The 25,942-nt window shown below is 38.9% G+C and overlaps 1 protein-coding gene across 1 annotated transcript; it reads right to left on the reverse strand.

Moving 5' to 3' along the window:
* Positions 1 to 767: 767 nt before the first annotated feature.
* On the reverse strand, positions 768 to 24,155 carry CCDC34 (coiled-coil domain containing 34). The gene is made up of 6 exons (XM_037040418.1): positions 23,766 to 24,155; positions 17,584 to 17,722; positions 11,177 to 11,284; positions 3,584 to 3,742; positions 2,917 to 3,058; positions 768 to 1,282 (listed from the first exon to the last, which is right to left on the reverse strand). The coding sequence occupies exons 1-6, from the start codon at positions 24,101 to 24,103 to the stop codon at positions 1,068 to 1,070; spliced, it is 1,101 nt and encodes a 366-aa protein (XP_036896313.1). The 5' UTR covers positions 24,104 to 24,155; the 3' UTR covers positions 768 to 1,067.
* Between the last annotated feature and the right edge of the window lie 1,787 nt (positions 24,156 to 25,942).

Below are 25,942 nucleotides of genomic sequence, written 5' to 3' on the forward strand. Positions count from 1 at the left end.
TCCCACCTACTTTTCCCAAACTGGTCTCTGCTTAGAATTTCCCTACATTTCTGATAACACAACTACCCTTCGAAGACCGGATTGCTGTTTGCCCACATTGAACTCCACTGCAGGGTAATCACAGGAAAGCTGGCAAACAACTAAAAAAGCAGAAACACGGAATACATTCTAAATTGAAGTCCCCTTTAAATGAACTTACTGACTTTATATTGCCACAATAAATTTTCATTTCTTGATGGTCTCCTAAAAAAAGATACAAACGTTTACAATTGAATAAAAAGTGCCAAGTGCTATTTTTGTAATCCTTTGAACCATTATCCTTAACATTCATTAATAAGATCTGTGATCTCAACTTTGGTAAAATAGCACTTAACATTTAACTTTAAAATGCATTGTACTGATAATCCTAATTTGGAAATTAAGAACCTAATGATAATAAGTATTTGTACAAAGCACAGCATAATTTTACTAGTGTCTCAAGATAACTAATATCCAAGATCCAGAGCACAAAATGTTTTGAAATTTCCTTTCAAAATCCCAACCCTCGTTTCTTTGTTATAAAACATGCCTTCACTTAGTTATTTAAAAATATTTACATAGAGAAAAGTCATCCAACAAGACTGGTTTTGACTACCATAAGATTCTAACTCATTTAGATCCTTCTAGAAGTTATCTTAAGCATGCCATTTAGAAGTGCTTGAGTCATTTAATCTTAATCTTTTATGCTGTAAGCATTAACACAAACAACATAGAGTACAAAAGAACACAAAAAAATCTGTTGGTTTTATTGATAGCACAGTGGTTTTAATACAAGCTAAATACAACTGTTAGATATTTGGTCACTTATCCTTCAAGACAATATGCCAAGATCAACCTTAAAGCATGTACAAAAATGAAAATGTATAAAATATATTCAGTTAACTCCAAGAACTCCATGTATGAATGCAAAAATTTGAACTTGTCAATAATCACATTAAATGTTGAGCTACTGACTGAGCAGTAAAAGCCCAATTTCTGATTTGAAAGTTAAATAGCTACCGGAGAGAGTGTGCAGTGTCCCTCGTCTGCTACCTCTGAACCCTGCGCAGAGTTCCCAGGCAAAGGCTGCCTCCAGCTTTATGAATTACCAGGGACGACGGCCTGTGTGGCTGGCTGATCACAGGCCTCCTAGTCTTCTTTCCTGACAGGTCCTTAGCTTCTTTGGGAGGAGGCATATGAATTGGTTTCCAGGGAATCGGGTTATAAAAGGCTGGTTCTGGATAAGAATTTCCACTGTAAAAACCTAAAATTAATTAAAAATCAAAACAAAACAAGATAACTTGATATCAAAGAAACTAGTTATTTTTAAATTCCTGGAAAAATCTTAAAAGTATCAAAAGGGCAAAAATATCATTAAACCAATCTGACTCATTTAAAATGAACTCTTGAATACTTTCAAACAAGTAACACTTTCTAAATACAGCAAATATTGGAGTAAAAATGAACATGTAAATGATAAACCTGAGTCCAAAAAATGTCAGTGCTAAAGTCTATATAAAAACTCCTAAAATTTTACTAAGAATTTAAGTTTAGAATCCTTAAATTGAACAAAATCTTCATTTTCTTAACTAAATGTGGGAAACAATCACTAACCATGTACCAGTTTCCCCCAGCCTGACACTCAAGTTTACAGGAAAAAAAATGACACTGCCTGTGTAGCTAAAGTGAGTCAAGATTCTTAGCTAGAATCACTGAAATTCTAAATTACTGTCACTCAAATTACTAATGTCACTGTAATTTTTATTACTGATTAGGGAATGTCCTCCTGGCAGAATGTCTATGAAGTGTTTAATGAGTTGTGATGTCCAATATCTAATAATTCAGAAGGAAAAACACATGTAAGTTATATTCAAATCCTCTAGACACTATACGCATGTAAATGCCTTTATTTCATAATTTCTAAAAATGATGTGGGCTTAAGAATAGAGACTTAAGGGCATTTGAAGACAAATGATGCTTATTAGACTAAAACCTATTAAAAGCAAAAAAATAAAATAACCCATTATTTTAGCAATTAACTTCCAGTCAATATGTAAATTTCCTCCTAAAGATTTAACCAATTGTTTGGTCCACAGCACTGCTCGTTATACCTTTTTCAAAGGAGAAAGAAAAAGAAGTGGAGCAGACCGTGCTCGGTAGCCGGAACGGATGACCTCTGTGACACGCAGGAGAGGCCTGAGCCCTGACAGCAGGAATGTGTCACTCAGACACTGGCAACCCACTCTGACTGCACAGATATGTCAACACACACTTCACCACGATGGTCAAAACAAAGTCTGGAATATGTTCTATTGTGTGAACAAAACAGAATGGGAGTATTTTTAATAATAAATCACTTGAACAAGTGAAGGCAGCTGTCAGCAAGGTATGAGCTTCCAACATGAAGCACAAAGAAAAACATGCACCTCCATTTATAATCAGGGCGAGCCTACAGGCCAGCCGGCTTTGTGTCTGGTCCGTGTGCTGTCTAGTATTCTACCTGTGCAAAGAATGTGTCGCAGACACTGAAAACTCTGCCTCAGAGAGGGCTACAGGGGGAAAGGAAAAATCATCCCTTACATATGTCCTCTTTAAGGCTTTAAAATCCAAGCAAAACAAAATGTAAGAAAATATAATTTGTTTCTTAACATTAGAAATCACTACTTTGAAGCTTTGCAAACTACAGCCTTTAAAATATATCTGATTTATAGAGAATGACAATAAATTTGTAGTATCTCCACAGGATCATAGTATACTATTATACAGTGTTGCAGAAAATAGTACTTTGAAAGAAAAAACAATTTTCACTCATTTCCATTTCTGTCAAGAGAAAACAAAATGGATACCATTCAGTCCTGCAAGCCGGGTTTATGTAAGTCACCTAACACAAACACTAACCTGTAAGTTTTCCATTGGCATAACCATAGCTCTTTGCAGCGGGACGAGGTTTATTTCTTGCATTTTCCAACCATTCCTTAAACTTTTTTTCTGCTATTTCCTTTTTTTCCTGTAATTCGGCTTGACGTTGTTTTTCTTTTTCCTTAAAATGACAAGACCAAAGAATCTCCAGGGATATTCTGTAACTAAAGTTCTACTGACTTTTTCCCCAGCAGCTTCCTACCCCAGTGACTTACTGATGAGAAATAACAAATCATATTTCTCTAATTGAGAACAGAATTTAACGTGATCAGGGACGTGATATGAAGGTGACTGCCTCTATACACGCCATCAAACCCAAGAAGGAAAAAGCAATTTGCTATTTTCAAATAGAATAGTACTTTACAGTGATATAATAAAAGTACCATCAAAAACATCTAAAAGCATTAATGATGATAAAAAGTGTTTGAACCTAACTGAAAAAATATCAACAGGCTTATTACCATTTCTCAACCTAAGAAAACCACAAATGCATAATCGTTTCTGAAGCTTAAACATAGCATAGTAAGTAGGGATAGCTCCATATATCTGTTCTTTGCTAAGACAGTGCCAATTTTCTGTTTTTATGCAATACAGCAGATACACACGAACACCAAAGCCATGAATTCTAACCGGTCACTTTAAATACCTTTTCTCTCCTCTTCTTCTCACATTCTTCAGCATTTTTTTTCTTTAACCATTCTTGATATTTTTCTTTTGCTTTTTCTTGTAAATGTTCTTTCTCCAGTTCCTTTGCTGCTTTTTCTTCCATTTCTTTGTTAATTTTTTGTTCCCTTTCTTTTCTTTTCTTAAATAAAAATAAAGGAATTTTAATTGGAATACCTATAATTATCCTCTTTCAAAGAAGGAGTGTTATGTACAACAATCCCCTAGACTTCCGTTATTTCTTAAAATAGGCGGCAAAATTTGTTGACACAATTTGGCTTGTGAAAATATGTAACAAAACTGCGATTACCTGCACAATTTTAGTCTAACAACTTGCTATGAGATTCACTATGGCAATAATAAAGATCTTTCTCTCCAAAGTATATTCAGAGACTGAGACAGTGCTGAGTAAACAGTATGTGCTCAATAAAGACTTGAATAAATTAGTAAACAGAAATTACCGCCTGTTTGACTGTCCTGAATTTGTGTTTTTTAATACATGTTTATCCTCTAAAACCTATGTAACACATATGTACACATTTCTTGCCAATACGATTAGTTGGACAAATCTTCACCATAAAGGAGTTACAAAGGACAAATAAATAACATTTTGGCCCATTAAATATTGCTGTAAGGGCATGGACAAATCTTTGGCTATGTAATTCTTTTTTAAAAATATTTTGTTTATTTATTTTTAGAGAGAAGGGAAGGGAAGGAGAAAGAGTGGGAGAGAAACATCAATGTGTGGTTGTCTCTCATGTGTCCCCTACTGGGGATCTGGCCTGCAAACCAGGAATGTGCCCTGACTGGGAATCGAACCGGTGACCCTTGGCTTCACAGGCCTGTGCTCAGTCCACTGAGCTACACCAGCCAGGGCTTGGCTATGTAATTCTTGTTAAATCTTACATAGACCAGTGGTTGGCAAAGTACAGCCCTCAGGCCAAGTTATGGTCCACTGGCACCCTTTATTTTAAAATAAAGTTTTATTAAAATGGCCACACCCTTTTATTTACATATTTATTGTCTATGGCAGCTTTTACACCAAAACAGCCAAGTCAAACAGTTACAGCACAGATTGTATGGCTTACAAAGCCAAAAACAGCAGCTGGCGCTTTACAGAAAAAGTTTGACACAGGCTATAACTCATTATTTTTCTTTTCTTATTCAAAAGATAATCTACCAACTCAGCTAAATTCTAAACAACCAATGACATGGGTAGCTGTCTGTAGCAAAGGTTTAGAAAATAATCTACAAGGCATAAAGTTTATAATACAAATGCCATACACATCACCCTTCATGGAGCAAAGAAATGAGAGCCAAGAAAGAAATTCTTGTCTTGAAAGCAACTTCTAGAATATTTTAATATAAGCAATTCAATTAATTCCCAAGTAACAAACATCAGTTATAAACAATATATGTTTACTTCTATATACAGGAAAGGCAGGTCTTAAAGATCAAAGCTCAAGTCATTCTCCAAGTTCTATTTCCTTCTTGTTGGCAGCCAATAGCTGCAAAAAGGACTCCATTCTTGCTGAGAACTCAATACCCATCGATTTTATCCACTGAATATTGGGTTTCAACAACTTCATACTGCCAGCAAATCTATAGGGTTAAGAAGGATGTAGGATCGTACCTTGAAGAATCTCTATCTGACTCATGAGACTCCACCATGATTTCATCACCAAGGGGTCGTCTAGTCTCTACATTGTTTTTAATTATAACAGCTAACATTTATCCAGTGCTAACTCTGCCTGTTACTATTCTATACATTTTATACGCATGCACTATGTCAATTAATTCTTATAACCACAACATGAGGTAGATACTGTAATGATCTCATCTTACAAATGAGGAAACTAAGACACAAAGAGGCTAAGTCACAGAGATGGTAAATGGCAGATCACTACTGATCACACAGACAGTGAACTGAGATCATGTTAAAAACACTTTTATGCCAATAATTTCAATTTAAGTACAATATAAAAATTGCTTAAAATATACCACTGTAGAAAGCTGATTCAAGAGGAAGCTAATATCTGAATAACCTTCTACTTGTAAAAACAATTCTGAATTTAAAACTTTCCCACAAAGAAAACTCTAGATAGCTTCGCTGATGGATTCTACCTCACATTAAGGAAGAAATAATACAATTACTACAAAAATTATTTTAGAAAATAGAAAACAAAAGAAACATATCCAAGCTCACTTTAAGAGCCCAATATTACTCTGATATCAAAACCAGACACAGAAACTGTAGGACAACGTCAGAAATAAGGCACAATAACCACTCTCATCACAAAAACGCGACAAGAGATGGAAAACACCCCTGTCCACTGGGAACTAGAACACATTACTGAAGGAAATTACAGATGACCTAAACAAACAGAAAGAAAAATCATGTTCATTGATTTAACACTTAATATTATTAAGATGGCAACTTTAATTCGCTCTATATTTAATGCAACGCCAACAGTGTCAGGCACTTTGAATGCAAGCACGACTAGGAAAATTGATTAGATGATTCTAAATTGTACGTGGAAAGATGCAGAGTAACTAAAACAATTTCGAAATAAAAAGAAGCGCACATCCTAGAAGTATTAAGCTTTAACAACAGGGTAGTGTGGTACTGGCATAGAACGTAAAAGATCAATGGGACAGAAGACAGTCCAGAAATAAACTCGTATGTATATGGTCAATTGATTTCAAACAAAAGTGTCACGGTAACTGAGTAAGAAAAATATTATCTTCTCAACAAACAGTGTCGAAACACTTGGATATCCATATGAACACACACACACAAAAACAAACCTTGATCCTTAACTGTAACCATAAATTAAAATTCAAAATACACATACAGGTAAAAGCTCAAGTTATAAAACTTCTAAAAGGAAACAAGGCTATTTTTACATCCTTGGTGGTTTTTTAATAGGACACAAACCCCACAAACTATCAATAAAAGATCTGAATATGGAACTTTATAAAAATTTAAAACTTCTGCTCTTTAAAAATTGATATTAAAATAAATTAAATGAGAGGGAATAACTGCAATACGCCTATGTGACAGGACTTAAAGGAATACATAAGGAACTCTTAAACTTTATTGATAAAACAAACCTTCCACAAAATGGGCAAAAATGTAAACACAAAACAAGATATAGAAATAGTTAATAATGCTCTGGGGACTGAATTGGGTGACCCCACCCCCAATTCATGTGTTAAAGCCCTACCTCAATGTGACTGTACAGAGAAAAGACCTTCAAAGAAGTAATCAGCTCAGTAAGGTCATAAGGTCACAGAACTGGAGTCCTTACAGGAGGAAAAAGAGACTTCAAGTGCACATGCGTGCGTGGAGAAAAGGCCAGGTGAGTGGGTGGAGAGAGTGGGTACGCATACAAATCAAGGAGAGAAGCCTCAGAAGAAACCAAACCTTGCGGACACTTTCATTTTGGACTTCTAGCCTCCAACACTCGAAGGAAACAAATTTCTGTTGTTTAATACCCAGTCTGTGGTATTTGTTAAGGCAGCCCTAGTAGAATAGTCCAATAAGTAAGAGTATAAAAAGAAACTAAGTATCATTAGAGTGGGGGGGGCGGGGAATAAAAACTAAACAACAATGATGTACCCCTACATATTTACTGAAATGACTTAAAATGAAACAAACTGACATTGTAAAGTTTGGCAAGAATGTGATGCAATTGAAATTTTCATACAATAGTGGTGGGAATGTAAAATGATACAAGCACTTTAAAAAGCAGTTTGGCAATTTCTTATAAAGTTAAACACATCCTTACCAGGCAACCCAGCAATTCAGTTCCTAGGCATTTACCCAAGAGAAATGAAAACAAATGTCCACAAAAAAAAACTTGTACATAAGTTGTCATAGAATTTTATTCATAATACCCAAACCAGAAACAACCCATTGTACATTAACTAGCGAATGGATAAACAATTTGTGGTGTTCCATAGACTAGAATACTACTCAGCAATAAAAAGGAACAATCTTAGTATATAAAGTAGGACATTTAAAAAATAAAATACCTATTTTAGGATTCCATTTAAATAAAAGTCTAGAAAATGCAAATCTAAGCTGCAGGGACAGAAGGCAGGGTAATGGCTTCCTTGGCGTGGGAGTTAGTGGGGGTGGGGTGCAGGGGCTGAAGGCAAAGTGGCGGGAGGGAACTTTTGGGGTGATAGGAAGGTTCTGGATCCTGACTGTGCTGCTGGTTTACACAGGGACGTAAGTTTGTCAGACCTCATCAAACTTCAAATAGGAGCACTTTGTTGTATATAAATGATAGCTCAAAGAAGTTGGTTTGAAAACATCGGATAGGCTCTCCATGGGATTTAAGCTGGAAAAAAGAGAATGTAACGCTTTTAGTCAGCAAAAGGAGAACAGAGCAGGCGCTTAGAGACGGGTGCTGAGAGCGAGTAGCCAGCCACTAACCGGCTTCGGGTTTTCGGGTATTCGAGTTCTACACGGCACAGGGCACAACAATAAATCTTCCCTTTTTAAAGATGGTGCCCTGAGAGAAGCTCTGTTTCTTGAACTCAAGGAAACTAACGAAACAACTGGCTGGGGTTTCTGAATTTCGGCTCTGGCTCCTTCCACAGGACCCGGCACATAGTAAAGGTGTAGAAAGCGTGAAGGACACACTATAACAGTGTTACCAATTATACGCATTGTTGACCCAAGTTAATTTTTCACATTAAAAAATCAGTTCCATGCTTTGAGGATTAAAAATACTTTTATTTTTAAATAAGTATTGTTATTACTGCTGGATATATTTTAAAACGACTTTTGAAAACAATGAAGATAAAGACCCTTTTACTAAATATGTGATAACACTGCAAAAAACAAACCTAAAAAAAAATAAATCCGTTGGCAACACAAATGTTAGAGCACAAGATGAGATAAGCCATTTATTTTAAACAGATTTAACAATTTACAGTCACAGTATAAGAAACCAGCTTTGCTAATGGATACATAAATTCTTTTTGTCTGATTTTCTGATAGAACACTGTGAAACTACGGAGAGAAAATAGGGCCAGAGATTCAGCTAAAACGTGAATGACGCTGGAGGCAGTGGAGGACCACACACCGTGCAATGTAAACAGAGGAGAAGAACGCTAGATGCCAGACAGAAAGAAAAGAACCAGGAGGGCAGTCTTTGCAAATAGAAGTAAACGTAACTAGACTGAAATGAGAAATCTGATAGGTTTTAAAGGAAAAAAATCGGGTACTCAACTATTTCTTAAAATTAACAAAACTTCTGCAGAATAAGTAAACTTAATTTCTCAGGGTTCATTTCTGAACTTTTCTCAACCTTGTGGAATTCTGCTTTCAATAATTAGTGACTGATGTCAGGGCGTGCCATTTCCCTCCAAAGAAAGAAATTTTTTCTCAAATAATTGGATTAGATTGACTGCCACTAATTAAACAGAGAATACATCATCTCTCAGCAGTATCTTACATTCTTAGACAAACAACAACTACCTTTGACTGGCAGGGCAAAATGAGCTTAATGGACTTAGAAGATAAGGGAACCTTTTAGAGGAGAGAGCACCCTATCATTGTCTATACGTAAAACGATTTTATTTTTCAGTTATAAACTTCAAAAAAGTATCAGCCGAAGGCTGGTAAAGGTCACACAGAGACTTATTTTGATTTTGGCATTTATTCCCAAAGAACTCTCTTCTGTTGTCTTACGGGATGTTGCTACATTGATAATAATAATATATTTCTAAAGTAAAGAACCAATACATTTATGGTCATAACACACAATGTCTGGCCCATTTCCTTCTCTCACTACCTGGAGGAAGAAAGATGTGTCATTGTCAATTTACTGTAAGGATTTACAAGGTATTCTTACTAATATCATGGGGCATTAGATATAGTAATAGTTAAGAGAAAATATTTATAATGAAAATGTTAACACTTTGTCTCACAATTTAAATATTTGACTAAATTCATAAAATTAGACTACAATAAAAAAGCAGTGTCATTCTAAATAAGAAAAACTCACAATAGATAACAAACCGATAGGTATTTAAGAACTTTTTAATTTTCGATCCAGTACAAGAATGTATTAAAATTGACGAAATACTGTTCATCCATTCATTCCAACAACAAATGTTGTTGTAAAGCATTATATTAGATCTCGTAATGAATTAAAACTAGAAAAGTTAATTCCTATCCTTAAGTCTTAAAATTACAAGCAAAGGGAAGATATATGCATAATACACAAGAGCAACAAAATATATACCTAATACAAAGCAGTATATGACAAAGTGATAAATATAAATAAGGCTTCAGGAAGGAGAGTTCTTTCGCACGTGAGCAGCAAATGCTTCACGCAGGACGGAATGCTGTGATTTGAGTAATAATAGGAAGGGTAAGGTGGAGGATATGATGAGATGCCACGCTGATAAAATATCATATAAAAATAAAAAGAAACGGAAGGAAAATGCTCTTAAAAATTTTCATAAACACATATCCCTAGGGGCTGGAGAATACAGTCCCAAGCTTGAAATTTCTTTGAAATCCGTTGTGTATCTTAAAAGTCATGTAAAATTTATATTCTGCTCCATTAAACATCTACGCTTGCTTTATCATAAAGATAACATTTTTCCTCTCAAAATTTTCCAGTAAAACTCACACTCCAAGAAGACGGGCCATGACTGTCCTGTGTATACTCCTAAAAGAATGCCCTAAGAGCCAACAGCATAGAATAAACCACAGGTAGAAGATGACATGGCCCCGAGAGCAGAAGGTCTTTAACCAGCCAGGGTAGAATTGTTAAGACGTTATTCAGAAGCCAGTGAGGAATCATGAAAAATATTTTTTGAACTGGGAAAAGACCTTCGACTGTTTCAGCAAGGTTCGTTAGTCTGGCAAGAACACAGAGGATGGATTCATTCATTCAACAAATACCTCGGGGCCTTGGGGCATCTATTAAGTGTTAGATACCGACCTAGCTGCTAGAGAACTGAACAAAAAAATCAAAAGTAGATGCCCTTATGGAGCTTACATTACAGTATGGGAAAATAAACCACCAAAAAAAAAGCTGGGAAATGTAATGAGACCAGACAGGAAGGGATCACAACAGGAGAGTGGTGATTTAAAGGAAAGGAGGGCATGGCTACCAACCACAGGATTCCGGTCATGCCTAGGTGACTGAGATGACAGTAACCAAGAGTTAGGAGAACAGTTCTCACAGAGCAGAATGGGCAAAAATGGGCTGTTTTAGATTTGCAGGTTCAGAGGTAGCAGCCAATCTCTTGGATTTAGACAGAAATCTAAGACTCCAGGAGGTCAGGTCTAGGGGTACAGGTGTCAGGATCACCTGCAGCCAGACACAGGGAGAAGCCACATGAGGGAAAAGGGGAGATAAGCAGAGAGCAAAAAGCAGAAGACAGAGACTTCATAAATGTCCATGAGAGCAGAAAAAGGAATCAGGTCGGAGAAGAAAGCATCTAAGAGATAAGAGAGAAACTTAGGGAACGAGGAGTAATGGGGAGAAAATCTTTCGCAGAAGACACCTCGGTGTGTGTGTGTGTGCATGTCTTCTCTCCTCACCTGTTCATTCTTTTTCTGAACCCATTCCTTGTGCTTTTCTTCAGCAATTATCTTTCTTTTTTCACGTTCTTCCTCTTCTTTTCTTTTTTCTAGCTGTTGATTTAATTCCTGTGGATATTATTCAAACAAAAGGCAACATTTAATAGAAGGACTCAAATCACGTATTTTTTAACAGGCTGATGTTAACCAAATTAAACAAGCACGGTTTCCTTTACAGGAAATATACCATTAGTGACAATAACTTAAGTAACTAGTCTGTGATGAAAAGAAAGCATTGGTAAAAAGTATGTCATTTTTTAGAAATGCAAATAATTGCTTGGCAGCAAAACACTAGTTTCTTAGACTAAACTTCAGCTAAATTACCCTCATTGAAATCAACTTTCCCACACATCAATTTTGGCATCTCTGTATGCTCTTGGCAGAAGCTCAAGGGAATTGCAACTTTTTTTTTTAGTTATACAAAGCTTTTAGATTCTTGAGGAAGATAAAAGGTAGGAATTAAATAATCCCTAAATTTAAAAATTTAATTCAGAGTCATACCAAAGAAGAGATGTACAGAAGCCATTCAATTTTCTTTAGGAAAAAAAATATCCCAGATTTTTCTTTACTCATTTTATAGCTGCTGGAGTGTAAAACAAAACCACACTCGTATCCCATATGCTGTCAGTGGAATCTACACGTTTGGGCACTTCCTAAGGAGAAAGAATGTGGAAGGTATGGCCAAATAAAACTCCAAGCCGAATGCCACCACTCTGTCACTCATCGGTTAAATTACTGCATTAGTTGAGAATGCTGTTCAAACTAGACTCCTGGGACTCTACTACCGTAATTACTGGTTATTGTTCTTCTCTCTCCTTGGGTAGGAATAATCAGATCCATTTATACATCTTCCACTGGACCTCCCTGGTCCTTCCCTCTCCTCCCTTTCTCCAAGACTGACCTACCTGGGCACCGTGGTCGTGGGAAGGACAATTTTTCAATGCTCAGGCCATTCCCGTGTTCAATGGATAAAACTGGACGCCAAGAAAAACATCTTTTGCACTCCAGAACACCCGAGGCCCAGGACACCTGCCCTCCATGGCCTCTCGGCCTGCAATTCCGCTGCACAGGAAAAACTGCCCTCCCTCGTCCAGGAAGTCTCCCCACTTTTCAGACACCAGACTCCCCTCAGCTTCTGATGCAAAATAGCCATCTTGGTTTTAACAAGATTCGTCATGACCTCTGTACCTGCTATTCCTTGATTATTTACTTAATGCTTATTTTTATGAAGTGCCTTCTATAAAAGTAGCACAGACTGAGACACAGGGATGAAATTCCAGAAGTCTCTGGTCTAATCTCCTATACAAACAAAAGAATGAAGCATTACATTGTATAACAATGTAGTGTATAACAGTGAGGTGTTATGTATAACACGAGTTCAGAAAAGGGAAAAGAGGGGAAGATGAGAGGACAAACAGTGTAGACGAGGGCGGTCAAAACTGAGCACTGTAGCGCTGGCTGGCGTAGCTCAGTGGATTGAGCACAGGCCTGCGAACCAGAGGGTCGCGGTTTGATTCCCAGTCAGGGTACATGCCTGGGTTGCAGGCCAGTTCCCTGCAGGCCATCTCCCAGCAGGGAACGCACGAAAGGCAACCAAACATTGATGTTTCTCTCCCTCTCTCCTTCCCCTCTAAAGATAAATAAATAAATAAAATCTTTAAAAAAAACAAAAAAAAAACAAAAAACTGAGCACCGTAAGAGGAACAGTGAGGAACTGGCTTTCCTAGAAGACACTGAGGTGGTGGGGGAGGGGATGGTAACTAGGTAGAAAGGGGTCTTTTGAGGCAGGCCGGGTAAAGGGAACACTACAAAGCAGTAGCAGATAGCAGAGGGATGACTTAGAACTCAGTGATAAAGGTGAAAGACTGCATTAAAAGAATCAGAACTATTCCCAGGGAGACTGACTAGGAGGCTGCCGCAGTATATGAGCTGCAAGGGGAAGAAGCCCTGGATTTGTGTCAAGAAACAAAAAAGGGGCCCTGGCTGGTGTAGCTCAGTGGATTGAGCACGGGCCTGTGAAGCAAAGGGTGGCTGGTTCGATTCCCGGTCAGGGCACATGCCTGGGTTGCAGGCCAGGTCCCCACTAGGGGACACATGGGAGGCAACCACACATTGATGTTTCTCTCCCTCTCTTTCTCCTTCCCATTCCCTCTCTCTAAAAATAAATAAATAAAATATTTTTTTAAAAAAAGAAACAAAAAGGGGGAATTCATACATGTAAGAATGTATGTCATGTATGTATGAATAACAGGCTAGATACAGATCTAACAATCAAATGTCCAAAATTTCTCTATACAGTCCTCAATTTTGTTTTCAAGAACATCATTTGAATATACAGCTAAAGATGTGATTGATTATATTTATGTACCTTCTTAAGATTCTTCATATCATTAAACTCAAAAATCAGGAAAAAAATCAGCCTTTGTGTTCCCGTTTTATGGATCACAAATTTTGGTTAATGTTGACATTAGGGCTAAAGATAAAGGACGGGCCAAAAGCATGTAGAAATGACTGCCACTGACCCAGGCAGCGCTCTTATCTCAGAAAGCCTGTTCAAGCAATTCTCCACCCCAAAACATACCTCCCATTCTGAGACCTGACCCTCCCTTCCAGGGCTGGCTGTCTCAGAACTTCCCATCCTCAGTGCCTCTACTGCTCAACACCAGAGCAAAGCTCTTCCCGACACAGCCAGAGCCTTCTCTCGAAAGGCTCCCACACATCTTCTGGCACAACACCAAGTTTCAACAGGACTGCAGCTATTTTCCCGCAGAGGAAACACTTGATTCCAGAAAATGAAATCCAAAGAGGATGCTAAACAGCATTTTTATTTCAGTAGCTTTTGTCAATTTTCAAAGAACGGTGTTTAACATGGAAGGCAACAATCACAAAAACTGACAGTTTTGAGTTTTATCAACCCAACATCCAGCCTTATTCCTTCATTAAGGAATGGTAAGTGAAATGACCAAAGAAAAGATGGTGAGGGGAAAAAAGCACCTGGATTATTCACGAACAAGACACCTTTTATGATTTAGAACAGACAGTATTAAAATGTTTAAGCAAATGTTAAAAATTAGCATTACCAAAAGCCATAGAGAATTCAGGGGAGCCTGTTAAGTCATTGTTTTTAGTAATAAAAATATAAATAAAGTTGACATGACCTACAAAACCAATGTTAGTTTTTCATAATACTAATATTTCACATTTACCAAATTTATCACCTTAACATAGTTAAAAAAATTAAAAATTTTGTAAGCAGGTAATTTTGATGGTTTAAAATCATTTCTTGACTCAATCTTACAGACATGTATGGAACAGATCTAAATGTCAGTTGCTGAAATCAAATTTATGGGAAGAGATGATCTTTTTCATTACCGACTATTCTTTAAATTTTCCTTTAAGCTTTGAAGAAAGAAAATAAGAAATTTATGGTTAAGTTCAAAATTAAATACTAAGTCTGACCCATTTATATCCAAAATACATCTTGGTATTGTGGATAAAACACTTATTAAATTGGAAGTCAAAAGAACTAGGATCCAATCGCAGCTCAGCCACTAACTGAAAACCTTGGCAAAGTTACTTTCTGCCCTCATGTTCAGTAGGAATTGGAGATGAACTGTTGTTTATGGTCAAAATTATGTATTTTTAATGATATGTAAATGAATTAGGGAATGCAACAAATAAGGACAAAAAAGAAAGCATAACTTAAAAAAAGAGAAAGGTATCTAAAGGATGTGGACACCACAGTATCAAAAAATAAGCTTACAAGAAAGTGAGGAGCTGGCCTATGAGTTATATCCATGAAATGACTGCTACAATAAGATTCATGTTAAAATATTTTAGTTGCTTCAGAGTTACGTGATGATGTAGAAGTAAAGTGATAAGAAACATCATACTACTAAATACATGAAAGGGTTTCAATCATTCAACTGATTATGTTCTGCTAACTGATTAATCACTGTGGTAGGGACTTTACAGTCGTTATTTTAGTCTTCTCTCAAAACAAACCTTCAGTAGTTTCTTACCCCCTTTAACACACGGTAACGAACTGTCACTGAGGGCTTCCTAAAGAGTGGGCCGTTTCCAGATGTCCACTTAGTTCTCATCGTGCAGAGAGGTAAATACCGTTTTCCCCCTTTCACCGGTAGAGAAATCGAGGTGGAAAAAGGTTGAATCCAGGAAGTACAGCTCAAGAGCATACACGTTTTAAATCTCTAGGGCCTAACATTTGTCTTACAGAGGAAGAGACTGCGGCTCAGAGAAGCGAAGAAACTTGCTCAGGGCCACGGAGGTAGAATGGCAAGGCTAGAGTTCAGCCTCGCTCTGTGTGACTCCAAAGCCCCGGCTACCATTGCGAACTTAATTAACTTCTCTTATTGTATGTCGATTCTAAAAATGACCTGAAGTACCCTCACTTCAAGTGACTTGTAGTGAGGATAGAGATGAAGAAAAACACCATAAACTGAACTCCACTTTACCACTGACTCACTAGACCGATGTTTTTCAAACTGAGGCTCTAAATCCAATTTAACGGGACATGGCCTTTAAAAGAAAAAAGAAAAATAATGGAATGCCAGGTTTTGCAAAATTAAGATATTTTAAGTGTGTGTGTGTGTGACATGAAACAAAGTATATTTCTGACTGTAAACAATATTTTGAAAGCTACTGAACTAAGTAATGGAGTCTCACTACACAAACGAATTCTGAAAGTAAGTGAGGCTGTCAACAGCAATGATATGAATAACAGTAGAACAACAGGAGCCATCTTTATACTTTGTCTCATTTAAACCTCACAAAAACTCTGTGACACCTACATTATTTTACCTTACTGTAAAGATGAGGAAATTGAATGGAGAAAAAAGTTCAAATAAGCTCGCCTGACATCAAACCACAGGGCTTTTCTCAGACTTTGTGCCCTTCTAAGAGGAAATAAATATTACTGTGCACTTTTCCAGAGATAAATCTGTATTTTAGAATATAAAGTATCATGCAGTAGGGAAACAGCAGAAGGTATTGGTTTTTTACAATCATTTAAATCATGCCAAGCCTCTTCAATATGAGACTACTTACAGAAACCCACCATAGCAGTAACAACTAGTTTCTGAACTGACACAGAAAATTGATTCCCAAGATCATGGAGGGCAAACTTCTAGTGCCAAGAATTTTTTTTTTTTTATCAATGTACAGTTGCCTTTCGTGAGTCCCCTGCTGGGAACTGGCCTGCAACCCAGGCATGTGCCCTGACTGGGAATCGAACCGCAATCGTGTGTTTCGCAGGCCTGCGCTCAATCCACTGAGCTACACTAGCCAGGGCTAGTTCCAAGAATTTTTATGACAACACAATTACTAATAGATTAAACTTAAATATCCAACAACAGTGAAATGGTTAAATATATCCTTATATATACTTAGTACACTGTACACATTTTAATAATCTTAGCCAGCCATTTAAAAATTACATTGTAAAAGTATTTAATGATATAGAAATATACTAGTAAGTATAACCAGTAGAAAAAAGCAGGTTACAAAACAGTTTGCTCCTATTTCATTAAAAACAAGAAGTATCCCTCACCACACAAACCTACTTGTTTTCTGTGTTGGATGGAAAGAATTCAGATTATGAGTCTAGATATGGTAGATGCCAAAATACCCGTATCTGTTTGGCTCCTAAGTTCTAAAGAGCAAATAGCAAGAGTTCAAAGAATGAGGGATTCGTGTGAAAATGTTATCTCAAGCTATTGTCTCAGCTTGGAGAGTGAGAGTTCAGAGAGAAAAATCACAAAGACAGAAATACCCACAAGCAAGGCAGGGAAGCAGAGAGCAAGTGAAAAACCCTGAAAGCCCGACAGGGTGTGGACTCCCAGCACAAACCCATCATACGGCGCAGCCTCTGAGAAACATGGGGGTAGATGACTACTCTGTTTCAACTTTTGTTCTCTCCTTTCTTGACAATCTTACCAAGTACGTGCAGTTGAATTTACTTTATTTAAATATACATACAGTGAAGCTCCAGGGTATGCATCTATATAGATATATAGAGAGATATATATAGATAGATATATATATATACATACTTGCACATACGTATTTTTTAAATTTATATGAAAGAAAATCTGGAAGGCTATACACCTTAGTGTTAGCAGTGGTTATCATCAGGTAGTGAGACTAGAGATTTTAATTTTCTTAATTATGCTGGGCTGTATTTCCCAAATGTCCTTATGATGACCGTGTACTATTTCTACAACAAGAATTACTGACACAAACAAAGGCAAAAACTTTGTTTTGAGGGATAATATTAACATTTTAATTGTGCCGGCAGCTCTGCTTTGTGAGCTCAGGGATTAAATAAAAAGAATACTGTCTAGTTTCACCTCCAGAGCTTTCTGGTGCAGACGGCCACGTTCTTCTTTCTCTTTGCCAACAAACCACATTTCCCACGGGGTTAGGCTGCTTTCTGGTGAGCACACCTGTTTCTGCTCTTCTTGGTTATCTTTGGACTTGGCCACACTACTGCAAAAGAGAGGACACCACAGCACTCACACTCTTCGGCTTAACAGTCGAAATCACTTAGCTACCCAGTAAAAGCAGAGTTTAGTAATATATAACGATGCTGGGATTTTTTATAAGTAAATATATATTACACACAAATATACCTTTGAAAAACCACAAAAGGGAACTCCAATATTTGAATTAAAGTTTATCCACCAAAGTACCTTTCAAGGCCTTTTCTTCTAAAATTAAAGGATTTTAAAAACCTTCAGGGATGACACACACATTGGCCTCAATGACAACTGGACTTAAGAATTTTTATTCTTAAAAATCTTATACCAGGACAACTGATTACAATGCATAATCCTAATCCTAATCCTAATCCTTTTAACCCTAAAAGCAGACTTTTCCCTTTTCCTCCTTTAAACAGTTTGGGAAGAAGAATCTGTATGTATATATACAGATTATGTTTGTGTATATATAAAACAAATGAGTTAACAATTAGGGATTCTGGGTGAAGGGTGAACAAAAATTCTTTAAATGATCAATTTTTCTCTATGTTTAAAATTGTTTTTGAAACCATGGCCGTTGAACTCTTTAACATTCTGGGTGACTCCCTTCTGCCAGTTCTCAGACTGAGGGTGTACGCCTCTTCACAGTGTGGTTTCCTCCTACCGTGCTCACCATCTCCACGATGTACCTCTCTCAACCTGTCTTTTCTGGGTATAGGGACAGACTATCTACTCACTCAGGCTACACAGAAGAGGGGGAGTAAATGAAGAACACAGGGGGCTGGCCAGACATACAACTTCCTAAACAGGAAAAGCTGATCAGCATCCATGGAAAGAAAGGCTGTTCAGAACCCTCGGCGGCTCTCCACACTACAGGGTTGGCCAAAAGTTCACTTGGTTCTTCCCATGTGCTGGCTCTAGCAGCCCTTGGTTGCCTTCAACTTCATCTGAAACAATTTTGTTAGACTGTATTGTGCCAGCTGTCACAATAGCGTGCATTTAAAAAAACAACTTATCAAAATTGGTGAATTTTTGTGTAGCCATTTTAATATTCATGATGGAAAAAATATGCAACCTTTTAGGCAAATGAGGCTGCACTGTTTCTAGACGGTAAAAACTGCAACTGAAATGTAAAAAAACCCCACATTTGTGAGTGTATGAAAAAGGTGCCGTGACTGATCAAACACGTCAAAAGTGGTTTGCGAAGTTTCGTGCTTGGAGATCTCTCACTGGACGATCCTCCACAATTGATCAGACTATTTGGAAGTTGACAGCAATCAAATCGATATATTAATTGACAATCAACATTATACCTTGCAGGATATAGCTGATATACTCAAAATATCCAAATCAATAAAGTTATTGCTGAAAATGAAAAGTGTGTCTTTTATTTTGATGGCAAAAAAGCAGACTTTTTGGCCAACTTAATACTTTATATAAGTTTAGTTCCTCTTCATTCCGACTTCAGGCAACCAACTGCCTAACCCACAGTAATACACAACGTTTTCTACTTCATAGCCTCAGCTTACCTGTTTTCTTCTGCTGCTATTTCTCAACCCAACCATGGCCTGCTGGAATTATTAGTCTAGTGGGGAACAGATACTAGATGTGTTTATTTCTTTTTTTTTAAGATTTTATTTATTTATCTTTAGAGGGGAAGGGAAGGAGAGAAATACCAATGTATGGTTGCCTCTCGTGCGTCCCCTGCTGGGAACTGCTGGGAACTGGCCTGCAACCCAGGCATGTGCCCTGACTGAGAATCGAACCGCGATACTCTGGTTCACAGCCCCGCGCTCAATCCACTGAGCTATGCCAGCCAGGGCAATTTTCTTATATGTATCTTTCATTCTTAGTCTTGTAGAATAACCTCACCTGCTCCCATAGTTTCAACTATCACTACGTGCTGATGATGTGCAGATCAGTCATTCCAGACCAGATCTTTCTTCTAAGCTCCAGGTCTTTATTTCCAACCGACTTAAATATCAAACTCAATCAATCCAAAACAAGTCTAACCTTCCACCCTGCACCCATTACCCTCCCTCCCCACCAAGAAAAATTTTACTCTTCTTCTTATAATCCTGCCTCAGGTGGTGGTACCAACCTGAGGTGGGTACCACCACCTGCCCAGGTAGCCAAGCCAGGAACCCAGAACGCTGACTCCTCCTGCTCCTCATCCACATCCTCTATCTCCCACATGTGTATAATTACCAGTCATGTCTGTTAACCTTCTTTCAGTTTTCTCAATCCATTCTCGTCTCTTCCAACCTTACAAACACTGTCTGATCATAACTGGCCTTTCTCCCTACATTTCAAACCATTCCCCACACTGTTGCCAGATTCGCCCTTCAAATGCATCCCTCTACCGTGTCACACCCCATCTCAAAGTTCTTCGGCAGCTCCTCTGCCCAAGAGATGCAGTCCAAACTCCTGACACCTGTGAACTGGCCCCTGCCCATCTCCCAGCCTCTTTTCTCCAATGGCTGATCCAGACCCTACATTTCAGTCTTCGTTTGAACTTAAGCAGATGGATGAATGTGCTTGCCCTTGTGCTCCGCAGCTTTGCCTAAAACTCTGTAATTCCTTCCCTCCACCTCCACACGGCTAAAGTAACAGCTCAGATACGGGAATAAAACATTTAGGGTGGATCTCTACCTGCTTCTTCCTGGTGTACATTTTTAAACCTTCTTAAGCCTCCATTTCTCATCTGTAAAATGGAGACATCAGCAGTAGCTACCTCAGTTACTACTGGATGAGACAGTCCATGCTAAAGCACTCGGTACAGTTCTGAGCCCTCAGTAAACATTTGGTGCATGTCATTTAGTAGTAGAGGCGCGAATAGGAGTGTGGACAATTCCAGTCTCCCTTCAAGACTCAACTCAGGCATTATTTTCATTGCCTCATGGTGAAACTCTGCAAAAAATCTGTACTAAGCACCTGGGGCTTTCTGTCACTTGGCCATCTCTGCCATAGGCCATGAATTCCTAACATGTCTTAAGTTTCTCTTTATTTCAAGAGTCTCTACCTTAGGGCCTAGCATATAGTAAGCTCCTAAGAAATGTTTGCCAAGAGACAAAACGAATAAGATCAGTGTTTTAGAAAATGACACTTTCAGTATTAGATTTCTTGCCTTAATATTTTAAACATATGTGTTCAGAATGTTTGGCATATATACTAAAGCTCTCCCCATAATCAAGAGAGGCTTGATAGGCAGTTGTTTATGACTAAAACATCTATTAAAACACGGGTTTCCTAATGGATAGAGTGATATAAAAACCATGATAAGTCTCCATAAACAACAGGGCCAAAGCCTATTATAAAAGACTCCAGGAAAATACTTTCAATTAGCTTGACTGCAGTCCATTGTGAGCTTCCTCTCAGTCACTGGAAGGTCAATACATCCTCTAAGTATGGCAACATTCACACCTAAAGTACCGTGAGTTCATATCCATCACGTGCAGCTGGTGCCTGAGTCTAGCTCAAACAAGGGTTACCCTGTAAGTACTGCCAAGTCAGATCACCGTGACAGATGGATGGAAAAAAAGGCATAAAGTTCTAGACAGCAATATGTTTACTCCCTGGTCCTAATAAAGAAGATGTTTACTACCCAGAACTACGGCTGGACTATGGACTCATACCTCCTGCTTTCCTCATCCCATCATCCCCAAACTGTTCAGGGCACCAACTTAAGGTTAGAAGGAGGGAGAAGAAATGGGAAAGTTACTTTGAAATAACTTATCTTTCCTGAAAAGAAGGGCTAAGATTGTCTGACGTGTTTGAAAATAATCACTGCATCTATCTGGCCCCTGGGAAGTGGGAAATAAGCACTTCAGTGAGCACCCATTTATTAAGCACTGAGTAGGTCACACATGCCATACACAAGGCCTGACAACTCCTGCATTCTCCCCAGGCCACATCCCACCTATTCCTTTGACTCACAGGGAGTGAACTATAAGGAAAGCAGCCTTAGCCCTATAATGCCACCAGCTCATTCGGGCTTTGGCTAAGTGGGGACAGAAATCTGTCCAGCTCCTCTGCTAAGCTCCATCTGCTCAGGGCTTTGGTTCTTGGAAGCCAATGAAAGGTCTCGGTAGCTGAGCTGTGGTTTTGATGGCTAGCATTCCTTAGGCTGCTAAACTGTGTCTACATTGTTTTGCTGATTAGACTCAAAGAACCTTCCAAAGCCTTAAAATGTATGTTAAAAATCACTGGAGCTGCCGTGGCTGGAGTGGCTCAGTTGGTTGGAACATCTTCCTGTAAAGCAAATGGTGGCAGATTTGCTTCCCAGTCAGGGCACATACACAGGTTGCAGGTTCAATCCCCAGATGGGGCACATACCAGAAGGCAACCATCAGATGCTTCTCTCACATCAATGTTTCTCTCTCTTTCTTTGTCTCCCTTCTTCCCTCTCTAAAGTCAATTTAAAAATGTCCTAGGGTAGGAATAAAAAACAAAATTTTTAAAGTCTTTGTAGTCAACTCAGTCCAGAAGAATCCCCACAAAGGCCTGCATAAAAATAGACTCCTGACCTGGCTGGTGTTGCTCAGGGGATTGAGCCTGGGCCTGAGACCCACACAATCGTGGTTCGATTCTCAATCAGGGCACATGCCTGGGTTGCAGGCCAGTTCCCAGCAGGGGACGCACGAGAGGCAACCATACATTGACATTTCTCTCCCTCTCTCCTTCCCTTCCCCTCTAAAGATAAAAAAAATAAAAAGACACTCCTGAAAGTCTAATTCTATCATTAGTTCTACTAACAGGTTGATCAAAGGCCTGTTTCTTGTTGCCACAACCAGTATTGACAAGCAGCTTAATGATTACTCTTACTGATCTCCATTCTCACCAAAGTATTTACTTTCACTTCTCATTCTTAAGAGTCTCCCCGTTGTTACTGTGTATGAGTCACTTCATATAGTTCTGTATTCTACTCACTCACTGATACGAATGCCTTATATGAGGAGGACCATCTTACTGCTTACACATAAGGGTCCTCTGGTCTGAGTTTCTTAGATCTCCTGTACTATGCATCACACAGATGGGCAATCAGAAACTTGTAAATGTTTTCTGAAGATGACAAAGTGGAGCTGCATTACTACATCTCAGAAAAATATATTCCTGCAAGGATGGGCCTTTTGCTCCTATTTGCATACTAATAGGCATCTAGTATCCACTAACAGACATCTAGTATAGGGAAGAGAGAATGCAGTAGGTATAGCTTGGTACTGCAGAGCTCCGCTAATAACTGGGTATATGCTTTTGAATCAGACTTTTTATTTGTATTCTGAGGCAAAGTTTTATCATCTGTACAATGAGTGACTTGATCTAGGCTTTACTTCCATGAGTAAAGAACATGTTTATAGTCCCCAATATGTAGATTGATATGTGACACAAACTAAATGTCCGCCTAATGAATAATTGTAGAAATAAACAAATTACCAGTTTTAATAATCTCTTTGGTTCTGACATTCTGTGATTCAGTGACTTCTATCCCACTGTTAAGTGCCCAGATCAAACCCAGTGCTATCTACGGATGCTGAGGTTGACATTGTTAAACTCTGCTTCACTTCCTTATTTGTAACATAAAAAGTATAGTGCTTGTGACAATCTACTTCACTGGCAATCAGTTTTGTTTTGGTTTTTTTTTTTTTCCAAAACAAGTACAGCTACTACTAGGTGCAGCAGACCACATTTTGGTGTTAAGAGTTTGGACAAGAGTTCTGGTGCCCAAAGTTAGACTTTTGAGTAATCATAACACTCCTGAAATGGTAGCAACATTTTGTATGTTTGAGACTATGTACATTTTCCTGGGGAGTGAGACTGAGCAATCAACGTATTCTCAGTTTGAAAAAGGATTAACAATCATTAAGAAAAACGTCAGGTCATTTATAAGAACTGGCCCAGGGCTCTCTGTGCGCAAAGAGGACCACCACCTCAAAATGCAAGCACCTGCACAGCCCTGGGGACAGAAGGCAGGAGGGTGGTGTTCGGCAGGAGGTACCAGAAGGGTCTAAGGAAACCAGAGAGCTCGTGTACGGGCCTGACAGCCTCGTGTTTACCTGGCGCACCCCTGTAACTTCATTCCTCCCAGGCTCGCCCCCTCGGCCTCTGAGTCTGGAGCATCACCATCCACTTCTTCATCTTCTGCGTCCCCATCGTCGTAGTCAAACTGGAAGCTCTGGTGGCGGAGGGGAGATAACAGCGACGTGGTGGAATTGCTGCAGCTCAGCGGCGGAGATGGCGACCTCACAACCACCATTTCCAGCCCCTGCCCTCGGGCGTCCGCCATGAAGGTGGAGAAGGAGCCAGAGGAAGGCCGAGGCCTGGCCCTGCAGCCAGCCGGGAACTGGGTGTCAAAACGGGGCGAAGCAGCCCCCCAGTGCCCGGCCGCCCACATCGGGACCGCCAAGTTCAAACTGGCGGAGCCGCGGCGGGGGGCGTGCACTCCCAGCAAGCCCCGCGCGCGCGCTGAGCCTGGCCTATCAGAGCGGGGACAGACCGTGCGTTGCCTTGGCGACGCGTGGACTCAGGGAAGGCTTTGTCCAGGCCTGCTGGGCATGGCTTCCTGCGCTCCGGCCTCTCTAGTACACAACCTTTACACCACCCCGCTAGCCACCGAGTTTAACTCTGCGCTTCCGCTAGCTTGCAGTTCAGGTCCCGTTCCACGTTGATAACTTTAAGGGCCTGTCGCTTGTTTGTTGTGGCGTTGCAGTTCACTTGTTACATGAAATATGCTGTCACTGAAGAAGGCAGATAGTTTTAAAGGGGAAGAGGCAAATGCCAATACTACTACCCTGTATGATTACAAGGTCAAGAGTGTGAGCATCAGTCGTGATTTCTTTCAATACACGGCTAAATTTTTTGATGGGAGGGAGGTGAACTTTATCCAAGTGTACAAGTGCGTTCAAGAATATTCCTTTAGGATAATTTTTCTTTTTGGTTAGCACCTCCTTTAACTGTCTATGCATGAGAATTTTGGGTACTGGATATAGTTGAGTAAGATAAAAACCCTGCACTTTCAAGTTTATCATTTTCTTATGGTGAAAAATCATACCACTGAAGTATTCTGTGATATGCATTTAATCAGGAAAAATGTGGGACATCAGAAGGAGCACTTTCTGAGAGATTGGGGATGGCAAAGGAGAGGTGATAGACAGTAAAACTGGATGTTTACTTCATGCTGACAAAACTGCATACACTTGCAAATAAATACATCTTTTGTCCATAACGCATAATTGCTCCAGAAATATCACAAAATGAAAACTAAAACAGCACACAAAATTTGTTACTAACCAAAGAGTGACACAAGATCTTTGGATGAAATTTAGATCGTCAACATTTGACAAAGGAGAATTAAATGTGGTAGGAATAATAGCAATCCGGAGCAATTCAGAAGGCAGAAGCTATAATAAAATATAATTAAACTATTGAAATGAATCCTAAATTTTGCTTAAATTTTCAGTAAAAACAATGAAAATGGAAGAGGGACAACTTGAATAATAAAACTGCTCAAGGAATTAAACCTGCTTAATGGAGTTTTCATTCTCTACCCATTATTCAATAGCAGCATATTTGTTCAAGACCTTTTATGAGGACATCTTCAGAAACAGTAATAACAGTATTAAAAGGCCCTGGGCCACTTTAGAGCGTCAGGAGGTAAACTCGAAAAACTATTCCCAACAGATATAATCTGACATAACTGAAGCATAGTGGGGAAAAAACACAGGTTTTAGCGTGAAAGGAATCTGGGTGTGAGTCAGTGGTTTCCCTTTACTAGCTTTCCTTACACAGGCTGTGTGGCCTTCCCAAGTCCTTACTCCTCTGTGTAATAGGGAGCTAATTTACCTCCCAGTCAAATTGTATTAATTCTCAAAGCTTCTAGCATAGGAACTGACAAGAGAAAATGGTAGATGGTAAAGTATGACACTTAAACAAGATTTTTCCACTTTTAACCTCTTGGTATGGAGATCTAAAGTGCCATACACTTCTCTGCCTCCTTAAAAGGTTTTATTCAACAAATTATGACCTTTCCCGGATGCCCTAGAGTCATCACAATGACCAACTATGGCTACCCTGGAGCGATGAGGCAGAGCCCCCTGGCACTGGTGCTTGAACATAATCAAACCCTGTGGTCTCCTCTTACAGTGCCTTTTCATTACTGGGACTGAGAAGCCATAATCAAGTTAGGTAGGATTATATATAAATGTATAAATAAGCTGAAAAGAGGACCTCTTCC

The sequence above is a fragment of the Sturnira hondurensis genome, unplaced genomic scaffold (assembly GCF_014824575.4).
Source record: "Sturnira hondurensis isolate 20B ecotype Veracruz unplaced genomic scaffold, ASM1482457v3 Scaffold0002638, whole genome shotgun sequence".
Taxonomy (NCBI): domain Eukaryota; kingdom Metazoa; phylum Chordata; class Mammalia; order Chiroptera; family Phyllostomidae; genus Sturnira; species Sturnira hondurensis.

Excerpts from the sequence above, each read along its gene's own strand:
- CCDC34 (XM_037040418.1), bottom strand. The coding sequence starts at position 24,103 with ATGTGGGCGGCCGGGCACTGGGGGGCTGCTTCGCCCCGTTTTGACACC. Across the intron at positions 17,723-23,765 it reads AAGTTACAGGGGTGCGCCAG|TAGTGTGGCCAAGTCCAAAG; the intron begins GTAAACACGAGG and ends TCTCTTTTGCAG. Across the intron at positions 11,285-17,583 it reads TGCACCAGAAAGCTCTGGAG|GAATTAAATCAACAGCTAGA; the intron begins GTGAAACTAGAC and ends TAATATCCACAG.